The sequence below is a fragment of the Patiria miniata genome, unplaced genomic scaffold, assembly GCF_015706575.1.
Source record: "Patiria miniata isolate m_02_andy unplaced genomic scaffold, ASM1570657v1 HiC_scaffold_1, whole genome shotgun sequence".
Taxonomy (NCBI): domain Eukaryota; kingdom Metazoa; phylum Echinodermata; class Asteroidea; order Valvatida; family Asterinidae; genus Patiria; species Patiria miniata.
Window position 1 is genome coordinate 25,776,463 of NW_024037047.1, and position 12,162 is coordinate 25,788,624.

At 40.9% G+C, this 12,162-nt stretch overlaps 1 protein-coding gene across 4 annotated transcripts; it reads left to right on the forward strand.

The window, feature by feature from the left end:
* The first annotated feature begins 3,598 nt into the window (after positions 1 to 3,598).
* On the forward strand, positions 3,599 to 10,382 carry LOC119726713 (patatin-like phospholipase domain-containing protein 4). Of its 4 annotated transcripts, none has more exons than XM_038198542.1 (6): positions 3,599 to 3,816; positions 6,429 to 6,625; positions 7,114 to 7,251; positions 7,671 to 7,874; positions 8,298 to 8,363; positions 8,875 to 10,382. In XM_038198542.1, exons 2-6 carry the CDS (start codon positions 6,431 to 6,433, stop codon positions 9,244 to 9,246), a joined length of 975 nt encoding a protein of 324 aa, XP_038054470.1. In that variant the 5' UTR covers positions 3,599 to 3,816; positions 6,429 to 6,430; the 3' UTR covers positions 9,247 to 10,382. The 4 variants fall into 4 exon arrangements, with proteins under 4 accessions (XP_038054470.1, XP_038054452.1, XP_038054460.1 ...); XM_038198524.1 differs by lacking the exon at positions 3,599 to 3,816 and adding an exon at positions 3,831 to 4,456; XM_038198532.1 differs by lacking the exon at positions 3,599 to 3,816 and adding an exon at positions 4,609 to 5,543.
* Positions 10,383 to 12,162: the final 1,780 nt, after the last annotated feature.

Here is a 12,162-nt window from a genome sequence, read left to right on the forward strand (position 1 = left end):
CAGATGACGAGGATTTATTCAGGTGTTATATAAAGCAAATAATGAATGTTTCACATTCGTGCAATGGTAAGAATAATTTCATTCGGTGACAGAAGAAATGTTCCATCTCACTCGGCTTCGCCTCGTGGAATGGAACATTTCATCTGTCACCTCATAAAATTATTCTTACCATTGCACTCACAAACATTCATTATTTGTTTTATACAACTCCAGAATAAACCCTCGTCGTCTGATTGGTCAGAAGCACCAATCATGTGACCGTACAATACAACGTCTAGTTTTGTGGTGCAGCTGGGCCATGGGTTTTGGACGAATAATTCAATGACATGTGATCAACGACTCACCAATCAGATGACCTGGATTTATTCAGACGTTGTGTAAAACAAACTATCGCTATCAGAATAATACACACAAATCGGTGGAGAACCAGCTACAAGCATTCATGAGACTTTTGACTCGTAACCCGTTTTTGGAAACAAAAATGAAAATATTGTGTGATTGAATGATGTTTGTGCTACTCGGCTCCGCGTCCGGTGCGCTCTTAAGCCTTCAAAATTGATTTTTTTTGTAAAGCGACAATTAAAATAAAGGGTGTTAAATGCTTTGGCGTAGTATTGTACAGCAATTATACATGTACATGTATAAATTAACATTTTAAGTGATTTCAACTTTACAAAGAACACCAATCAAAAATCAAAAGTTGCGAAAACGTGGTTTAGTTCACTAAATTTGTGTTGCCAAAATAAAACGAATCACTTTGTTTCAGTGTATCTCCAGTAACGTTGGATATCATGAGTTACCGGTTGAATGTCTTTGCAGATGTCTGAATCGAAGTTTACTATTATCTCTATTTAAAGGGAATGTACAACATTTGCTTTTGCTGTAATTTTCAGAAATAAATGGATTGGGAGGGATATGTTATAGCAAATATTGTTAAAATGACTTGTTTCATTTTTTGGGTTCGATGATGCTGGAAAAACCAAGGAAACCCATCATGGTATTGTAGTCTGGTTCCTTGACCCCACTTAAGATGTAACGGAACAATTTATAGACGTTGGGAAAGTTTAAGGTATAGAGAATCAGTCTAGCTGGCTTGTACCCCTTAACAGGTATGTAATCAATTGCAAAGAAAATGCGGAATATCTAAATATGAACAATAAGGAGCACTTAAAAAAAAAAAGGTTTCTCCAACGCTGGTCGGCCGACCAGCGTTGAAAATTGATTTTAAAAAATACCACTTTACTTTAAAATGTCAGCACACAAGGAGCCATGATTTTACAGGATGCTTTAGACTGTCATTCCCTAACAGTCCAGTAATGAATTTCGGGATAATTTGATCATTTTGTTTTTGATGTCTGCAAATGTTGTATCTTCATTTTAAATATTAAAAGTAACAAGTTTGGCAATGCTATAGCGATCAGTTTTATGTGTAGATATGATATAATCTGTATGCACTTGTAATGACAAGTATTGTTTATCTGTATAGGCCTATTCGTTCAATATAAGCTATATGCAATTTCAGATTGTCGTTTTGACCGAAATCGTGCCCTTCGGTCGGTATATAACATCAATTTGGGTGAACAATAATTGTGGGATTTACACTCTAACACAACGAATTTGCACGATAGAAGTATTGCAATGAATAAATAACGTAATTGCAAGATATTTACTACAACCTTGTGCCTTCGACGCGACGTGGATTGGTTGTTCTCCGAGTAAATAAATTCAAGTTGACTTGCTAATTATCTAGCATTAAAGAAAGTTTGTGTGCTTTCCAACCCACAAGGTGGATCTACCTAAACACCTAAGGATGTCTTTTCAATCGTTACAGACGCCAACATAGAAAACAAAGTAGTTTACCGTTAAAATATAACATACGAGTTTTAATCGTTGGGAAAAACAACCGAATTTGATGAAGACACCGTCAGTACATCTAGACGGCCTATTCATACGCTAAGCATTATACTCTCTTAAGTTTCAAAGATAACCTAGACGGTTTAGAGTGAAGATCTAATTTTAGAAGGAAGTGTTTTCATGAAGGAGAAATTCTGTCGGAACTCCAGTGAAAACTGGATCCTATCGGTTGAAAAATTTCACTCAGTCTTGTCCTTAAATTCAATCGGATTTGGTAAATTTCAACTCGAGTTTTCACTCTACAGTTCGTCCCCCCCCCCAAAAAAAGTGTCCGTCTGACGTGGTTGGGATTGGAATCATTGCTTGGCTGTCAGTCATCATGGCAAGACATCAGTTTAATGCTCAAGGGCAAATTATTCCAATTCAAAACCAGTCTTTCTCACAGAATTTCTCACAGCTTGCATATTAACACAGCACTGCAATTTATTAAGGCAAGGAACTTTGTCACAGTGTCAAAAAATGTCTTTGTGATCAATATTGACCATTGCGCAGTGATGCGTGACTGAAATTAAATGAAACTCATACGGGCTTAGGTCAAGAATAAGGAGTATCTGCAAAATAAAAAAAATCTAAATTGACGTCATGGTTTTGTATTTATTTCCAAAAAAGTTAGATGGACACTTTCGGACCTATGAGGCGTCGGACTTATGATACGGCCGCGACGCAATGATAGCCCTGGGTGCAGGCCAGCAAATCATGATGCATGCCCTCATATTATCCGGAATAAAATTTTTTTAAGGGCCTTGAACTTAAGGGTTCGTAAAAAAAGAAGGGTATAGACAAGGGCGGATCCAGAACACAATTTTTTGGGGGGGGCCAAAAAATTTTTGGGTCCCCCCCAAAAAAGTGGGTCAAAAAAATTACGGCGTGGGTTCGGGGCCCGCTTAAGGGCCCTGACAATTTTTTGGATTCTAGATGCTCTGTGGTGCGATCTGAGGCAATTTCTGACCACTTTAACCAATGTTTTTTGAGGAAAAGATGGTGGTGTACTCATTGCCTGCCTTTATTGCGATGTCACATAAAAAAAAAATTGGTTTCGTTATTTTTTTTTGGGGGGGGGGGGGCATGGCCCCCTTTGCCCCCCCCCCCCCCCCTGGATCCGCCCTTGGGTATAGAAGCCGCGCACAGGACTGCGAGTTCGTATTTCTGTGAAATTTGGATAAAATTAGGCTCTAAAATGGCTTTATTTTGCAATGGAGCGTAGGCGTCCTTTTTCAAAACGGCGATGGGCTTCAGGACTGGTCATTCCGTTACCACCACCCCCCCCCCCCCAAAAAAAAACATGAAAAGAAAATGAAAGATGATGAAATAAGCTTTAATTTGATGGGTGTCTCAAACACCTTGCATGGAGAGTGAGCAATTGTAGCAATTTTTAGAAGTGCGTGTAATTATCACTGAGGTTTATGTAAATCTATATATACTGGTCTGAAACCCTCTGGGGCCGGTGTAGCATATGAAATACAGACTCATTGGTGGTATTGCGCATGCTCATGCATAGATAATTGGGAGAGGGACCGGTCGCGTGATAGGGTTTAACCAATATAAGGGAAAAGGAGTCCGATTTTCATACGAAACCGATTTTCATATGACACCGGCAATGCGACATTGTGACTCACAGCGCGAGCACGTAAACATATGAGGGCGTCTGTCAAACTTCACAGTGTGGTCGTGGGTAATGCATTATGATATCTCAAGCCACAAAATGTGATCCGTCAACTGCGATGACAGCTTTTTCAAAATGTACATTCCTTTAACAGTCGTCTGCTTCCAAATAAAAGTGCCACTAATCGTTGAAGTACCCACCACAAAAGAGACAATCGGGACGTTATCACGACGGCCTAAAGCCTTTGAAGTGCCAACGACGAGCTAAGGGACCGACTACTATTTTATGCAAATCGAAAAGTAAGTGTCAACAAATGACAACTTCACGACAGTTCAAGTTCACTTAAATTAATAACAAAATTGACACACGTTTTAGCAGGTGTAACTTTGAAATTCCTACAAGCTGTCGTTCGCGTTCAGTAGTGACAAGCAACAAATTGTGGATCTTGAATTGCGATAAACGAGACGGACCCTGACCCCGCTTGGATCCCGTCTTTCGCGGATCGTTTACCGTTGCTATTGACTTAGCAATCCGGGGGACGTCCAACTCAACACCAGGAGCGTAAACCAGTCTGCCGCTAGTGGGACCTTTGTCCCGTGGACTGCCGAGTGTTTACCCGCTCATGTTGACGGCGTGCCGTGGAAAATATTATAACCTGAAGGGGAGGTGATTTTGTTTTGGCATGCAGTGGATCATGTTAGCCCGGCGAAGTGCAGAGAGATTTCAAAGAGATTTTGTTTCAAGTACAGCTAATTGAAATTCATGAATTGATAGTGTGCATATAGAGAAATTTCGTATTGGGTTGCAAAACAATTCAGGCCTACGGTTTGCGTGTAAATTAAACACCAGCTCGAAAAAAAAAATTTGTATTGAGAAAAATCATAGAGAAAGGACACACAATTCAACACATTCGGCAGCGGTACATCTTCAATCAAGCAGGTAAGTGAATCACAGTGGAATCTCGATAAGTCAAACCTCAAGGGAAAAGCTAGGTTCAAAATTTGACAAGGATGTATATCATTGTTATACTACGTACTGTATGAAGGAAATGGATTCTTTGTTTGACTTAACAGTTGTTTTGAGTTATCAGAGTTTGACTTATCGAGATTTCACTGTATATACATAGGCCTACTTTGCGGAAAAGTTTAGTAAACTACACATGTAGGCCTAGTTGTTCTCGATAGTTCTGAGGAAGAGTTTGACATGATCTTATTCTACTTCTAGAACTAATCGACAGTCTATTGAAAAATTCAGGTTTTCGACAAAGATGGTTTTTCAGATTTATGTTACGGATATTTCAAGACATCGACGTCATCTGTACTGTAGAGAGAGACGTTTACGTCCAAATTTAATATCTGTAAAGGGGACTAGCCTACAGGATTTGTGTTAATTCTTAATTTCAGCAGTACCAAAAGATCGGCAGCACTGCAGCCATGTTTGAGGTGTGTGCTTTTGTTCAACAGGGATACGCATGTAGACCTCTTGTGTATTCATTGTTAATGAATTAACATAACATAACACACCTCAAACATGGCCGCTGAATGCAATCTATCTATTGAGCACTGCAGACAGTGTTGGCTGTCCTTGCTCCATGGTCAAATCATTAATTGATATATGCACAATTTTAAGCTGTGTGCGAGTATGCATAGTTAAGGCCTCTATGTAAATAATGCAAGCGAGCTGTAGAGTTTGCATAGGAATTAATCCCGGTGACACCAACTTCGCAATTGGTAATCAATATTTGGAATGGCTGAATTGTAAACAGCCCCATGGCGATATCTGTGCACTGTAGACCACAATAGGAAATCTTCACATGAGACGAAATCGATATGAACCTCTTCTCATTGTTAAGGCGGTAGCCTCTGACAAGATTATAGCGATGGAGGTAAATGAACTGTTAGCGGCCATTTTGGATTCGTGGATTCGTGGACTCCGACAAACTTCGTCAGCGGTGGTGTTACGACTAACCCATTGATGTTTCATCAGGCTTAGCTAGGTATACGTACATGTACGTGACACGCAACAAGTTAGTATATGATGCACTTTGTCTGATTCGATGACTTACCTTTGAAGTTACTGGGCCACTCGCTTAAAACTAGACCGAAAGAGCAGTTTTAGTTTAGACTATCACAAGTCCCTGCACTCACAAGTCGATCCTTCAGTCTCAAGTCAATTAAGTCACTAGCTATTCAAATGAACTGTCACAAAAGCATTGTTCATACAATTACTTGTGACTGGACTTATGGAAGGACTTGCGATGGACCCGACTACAACACCTGCGAAAGAGTCAAACTAATCAGTTCCTATATATTTCTAGATTCTCAGATAGTCACTCGTCAAACCGGGATTTATGTACAGAAGTTTCAATTTTCCTAAGTTAAAGGAGACATTTCCCGATTCATAAGGAATATAGAGGCATTTGATACACATGTACTCATTTCAATGATATGATTCCTAGTGTGATTCTATATAGTCGAAGGTATTGTTTGACGCAAAAGGACACGTCTATTAATTGTACTCTCGCTAACTAACTGGCTGACTGAGTAACTATAATTATAGTTAACTTTAAAAATGTGTTCGAAAGTTAGTCTTTCGGGTCAGGTTTGACTAGTCAAGCCTAATCTGGTTGCGATGTTCCCTTTGTCTGCTTCAAGCCTGCAAGTTAGCTATTTTCAATAGAGATTTGAGCAGACAGATTTCAGTCATTTTTGGATCAGTTTTCAAAGCTTGAAGAGTATTGAGAACATCTGTATTATCACAAGGCTGCATGCTTGGCTCATTGGCCTCGCTGAAAATTGAACCTGGGTCGCAGAGGTGTTAGGCGAATAATTTACCACTGAGCGATCCCGACTTTCCTTTAAAATGAGCCACATAAATAACCAAATGATTCCCCCCCCCCCTTCTCTGGCAGCCATGGGTGAGCATCTGAACCCGCCCTTTGACCTCGCCCTAGCCGGCAGCTCTTTCTTCGGTATCAGCAACATTGGCGTGGCGCAGTGCCTGTCTGATCACGGCGCCTCCGTGCTCGACAATGCTCGGCACTTCGGGGGAGTCTCGTCCAATGCCCTGGTGGCCGCTGTCATGGCAACGGCCCCGGAAAATCTAGCCGTAAGTTCTCCACGCATGCGGAGTGCTTCTTATAACATTTAATGTGTGATCACAATGTGCATAATGTGAATTCATATTTTTTTTGGTACAGCTTTGAAATTATCCGGATTTTGGAACTACCGGTATTGGGTGGATGAATATTACTTCATAGACGTTACTCAAGCAGCCATCAAACTTCAATGGACACTTGTTTCGGGATGCCTTTTGACAATAGAGCAAACTAAGGCCTTCATCTACATCCTGTGCCAAATATGACATCAAATTTAAATAATGTGTAACCCCGTTGCCAGCTCCACGTGTTTGGGCAAAGTTCTTAAGCTCGAAACAGCGGCTTTTAAGAGATTTTGAAAATAGAAGAAATCTTGAATTTGACTTGCCAGTATACAAGATGCAGTTTGACAGCAAATACTCTGCACTGACATCAAGCCACAAACATTGCAAGTGTCTTCAACAGTTGTAAGTTTTAATTAACGTTGGTCTTCTTGCAGAAATATCTGTACGCATTGTACGACATCGTGGACGAGGTCGCGCCACTTCCGTTTGGCGCGCTTTCTCAGGGCTTTGACTTCGTGGATCGTCTACGCAGAGCGCTCAGTGAAAACCTACCAAGCGATGCACATGAAAAGGTAGCCTATACTATTGACCCATGGTGCTTCATTAATTTTGTTCTGTATTGAGATGGTATACCATTGCTCTACTGAAAAAAAACCCGCAATTCTTTGTGTTGATGAGGGAAAGTCAGCATTTTGCCAAAATAAACAGGTTCCCATAGATGACGCCAAAGGTAAGTTACGTATGTTCATTCCTTGATTACTTTACACAAAGGACCATAACCAATCTGGGGTGTTTTTTTTTTTTTTTTTTTTTTTTTTTACAAATAAAGTCTACATTTCGTCATAAAAATTGACCAAAAGTGTATGGCTAAAGCCGCAATTGCTGGAAATCGTATTGTGTGTACATGGCATGAATTTGAACTATGTGTCCGGCCACGGACCTGTAAGGAAACAACATTTTTGTTTCAACGATCGACACTCTTATTCGACAGGCCACGAATCGACTACACGTCAAGGCGACCGCACTCAATCAGGTCGACAAGTACCAATCGGTCAGCGTGCACGACGTGGACCAGGGAACGAGTTCCAGCATACGCACCCGGGGACCCAAACAGTTCGAGATTGGTGACCGGTGCTGGAAGATCGGGCACGAGGTTGAGATCTCCAGCTACGAAAGCCGGGAAGAACTTATCGAAGTATGAAATTCAATCCAAAATAAACATAGCTTTGCAGTTTATACCAATTAAGAGACACAACAATATATAATCCAAACACCGTGCGTTTGTTTACCGTAAGATGGGCCTACATGAAAGATACACGCTGGATCCCAATTTTTCTATTGCAGTTTTTACTGCAAATAAATCATTTTTGATGTAGCGGGAATCGGTCTGTGATGAATATACACAATGTACATCTTGGGTGTAAATACTATTTGAAGTATCACCTTGAATATGTAAAGCAATCGCCGTCTTTATATTTAGAAAGATGACAGATTTTTTTGCAAATTATTAAGGAAAATTGTAAGTAAACAAACAATATTCTTACCTTTCTTTTGATTGCATGAAAAACATTGTAGATTTTTGCTGTATTTAAATATCCCTCTCATTTCTTGAATTCAGGTTTTGCTGGGATGTATCTACGTTCCATGGTTCCCCAGTTGGGATCCACCACATTATAATGGCCGCGTAAGTATCGACTTTTTTGTAACAATTAAAAAGGGTACTATCATTTTGTAAAGTTTAAAACACCAACGGTAGCTCCTTTTTAAGACAATGGTTAAAGACACAAGCAACCTTTCCATGTTGCACGTTTACAGTTAGTTTTACGTCTGTTGGGTAGTTAGGCCTATTCTAAACTGCACGCCTAGAAAACTTAATGTCTGAACTGTCTGTCTGTCTGTCCGTCTGTCTGTCTGGCCCATTTCGCTCCACTGCAGGATGAAGCCTCTTCACCAGTTTTCCATCTCACTCTATCTTGAGTTGTCTGTTGCCATGCAATGCCACTATGTGTTGTTAGTCCATCCCTCCATCTTCTGTTTTGTCTCCCTCTTTTCCTGGTTTAGTTGCTTGGAGTCCAATTGGTGGTTTTGCATGTCCACCGGTTGTCATACCTCCTTGCCAGGTGACCTGCCCACTTCCACTTCCTTGATTTAATAGTCTTAATAACTAGGCCCCCTATTATATTTAAACTCTTCAGTTCTTGGGCGATGCAACATTATCTCGCACCAGCAACCTTCCGGTCGATGTAGACTTCAGCTTCCATCCGTCCCACCGTCTCATACGGATCTCCCCGGACCCAAAATCCCGGGCCAGCATGCGAGACAAGCTCGCCTGCGGCTGGCAGGACACCACGGGCCAGCGGTTCGACATCAGCGCGCTGGAGATGTTCCGTACGGGCAACGGGCTGTACCCGCCCCCGAAGGGCCACCTGGAGGCCTGCTACGCGGACGGGTACGAAGACGCCACGCGGTTCCTCAAGTTTTACCACTGCTACCAGGACAGCCGGAAAGGGCTGGGTCCAAGAAGGGACCAGTACGCGGCCGTTCATTCCGTGGACGACTTGAGATAAAACTCGGGAAAACTGATTCTCGCTGGAACAATTTGAAACTCGTTGACATGCATGTACGTAGGACTACTGGTTGAACTCAAGTAAATATCATAAAAACAAGTGCAAGCAAAAAGAACGGGAAAGGCTATTATAAACTAAGTGAAAAATGAGCATTCTTATGTGTCAACATCGAGACATTATCACTACCAAACACAAACTTTCGACGATCCACTGACTGGTTTATGATTAAGTTTAATAAGTCTACAACCTGCAGGGTTTATGGCTTCGTCAGTTTACAGTCTGTTTTTGTTGTTGTGATTTCACGATCATATGGAGCCGCTTGATGACTTCGTCGGTGTACTAAAAATAGTGCGACTTCTTCAGTGTCTACAAACTGGCTTATGGCTTCGTCAGTTTACAAAGTATTTAATGACATCGTCAATCCACAAACTGGTTTGGACTTCAGAAGTCTACGAATCGGTTTAATGACTTAGTAAATCTACCGAATATAGCAATGGCTTCATTAGTCGATCCACTGACTGGTTTTGCGAGTTCGTCAATCCACAGACTAGTTTACATGACTTAGTAAATAATCATACAACCTGGTTTATGGCTGGTTTTGTTAAGACTTTTATAAGTGGACTGGCCTGGCTTATGGCTTCATCAGTTTATAAACTGGTTTAGGACTTCACCAGTGTACGAACTGGTTTAATGACTTGGTAAATGTACAGATATATTAAGACTTCATCGGTCTACTGGGTGGTTTATGACTCATTGACTGTCGATTTACAGACCTTTTACCTTCTTCTGTTAACAGACTGGCTTATGATTTGGTCAATCTATAGACTGGTGGCGGGGCCTATGGCTTCGTCAGTCTACGTAATGCATAATGACTTAATTTTGTCTCAGATCCCTTTTGTATGACGTCATCATACATACTGATATTGAGACAACATATTTACACGTCATCGTGGAACAAAACATGCGAAACTTCCGCCTTAAACAGATATCATAGATCACGTAGTAATATAAACATCCACATTTTCAAGACAACCTACTAATTTATATATGTTTGATGTACGATACGTTTACTATACAGCAATATTGTATCAGTTTGCATGTGACGTCAGAGAAATAAATTAGACTACGACACCACACGGACGCTTTAAACCAATGGATGCTTTATTTTAATATCACAATATTAATCCTTTATAAAAACAGAAATCTTCATAGTTAATAAATTGCACTTAATAATAAGCTGTACAGGTACTTAAAGGTGATGATCATAGACTAGCTAACCTACTCAGTGGGGCGAAGTGCTTTAACATTTTGTATACAGACAGATTGCATTTTGCGGCCATCTTTGGAGGTGTGCTTTATGTTAAATCATGAACAATGAATACACAAAAGGTCTACTCATGCGTATCCCTGTTGAACAAAAGAACACACCTCAAAGATGGCCGCAGTGCAAACGGTCTATTCAACTATCAGTTACTATAATTACCATAAGCGACTTCAAAGTCCGACATCCATTTCGACAATTATTATTGCTGTATCAATCTGATGCTGGTACCCCGCGGGACTAGTGTACGGTATTCAGGCAAATGAAAGGATGCTGGCAACCAGCTTGGAGACACAGCCGTTTTAGGCCTTATATTATAACCCCTTTGCTGATATGCGATGGTTTTGCGTATTTTGTTCAGATACGTCACTGGGGTCGGGGGAGGGGTGCCTCCCCCCTAAATTTGGGGAAGCAAAAATGACATTTTGATGGGGGAAAAAATTGCAATCTTCGGCAATACAGCAAAAACACTTATCAAATGGTCTTTACTTTTCAAGTTTCATGATCGGCACTCAAAATATGGCAGAGATTGGAAATGAACATTCACTGCCTCTGTAATGGGTGGTGGATTCACATAGAGTCGGGATGACCTCCAACTTTGGTGATATCTTTGGCTACTCTTTTATTGCCTGACATGAATTCGAGAACTATCTGGAAACATGACTAGCGCCTCTATGGTCTGATACTATTACAGCCTCCATCCCGCATGTTCTGTCATTGCTCCCACTCATCAAAACAGTGAAGAAACTATAGACTTTTTTGTCTAATTAATTAAGACTGTGTGTGAAATGGGCTTTCAGAGCTATGGCTCCGTCTATCCGGTTCGCTAGTGTGACGTTTCTTCAGTTTAAACCACGCCTACTGCACAGTAAGTAGCACTGGAACCGGAAGTTAACGCAATTTGAGTGTTTAACCAATGGGCGCTAGTAATCAGTGGTGCGCGCGCGTGCGGACGAAGTAACTGACGAACCGGATCGTCAGCATGTTGTCACGTGGTTGGAATGGGCGACGACCCGGACAATAGCTGCAGACTAGTGATTCGCAGGCGACGTAGACTTGCACACGAATGAATTTCTCTGAGGTAAAAACACTATTCCAGCGGGGTGGTAGACTAAGGCCCAGAGCTAGTCTCCACTCTCAAGCCACCTTTTCATTTCCCCCCACTATCGACTCACAAATTTGCCAACTGCTTACAATCAATAGCAAAAAGGTTCACGGAATCAAGGTCAAATAAATTAATCAGGTCGTCAAAAGCAAACCGGCAACGAACTCAGGGCACCAATAAATACATAATCATACATTACAAAACACCACTGAAGCAAGATGTACAGATAACATTTTACATCGTTCCGACCGGCCTTTTCTGGGCCATTCGCGAATGGGGAAGTTCGCCAAGTGGCTGCTCCTCTATACAGGTAACGACACTGTAATGAGTCGAGTATGAATGTAAGTTACCTATTAATTTAATAGTGCACTGTTTGTCACAATGCCATTTATCAATAAATACAAATATAATTTTATCAATGAAAATGAGAAGAAAACCAATTTCAAAATCCAATTTGCTCCAAAAAGTCCAAACTTTTATACTATTTCTT

Coding starts and splice junctions, on each gene's coding strand:
- LOC119726713 (XM_038198542.1), top strand. CDS start 6,431: ATGGGTGAGCATCTGAACCCGCCCTTTGACCTCGCCCTAGCCGGCAGC. Junction 7,252..7,670: donor CAAGCGATGCACATGAAAAG/GTAGCCTATACT, acceptor CTTATTCGACAG/GCCACGAATCGACTACACGT. Junction 8,364..8,874: donor CACCACATTATAATGGCCGC/GTAAGTATCGAC, acceptor TAAACTCTTCAG/TTCTTGGGCGATGCAACATT.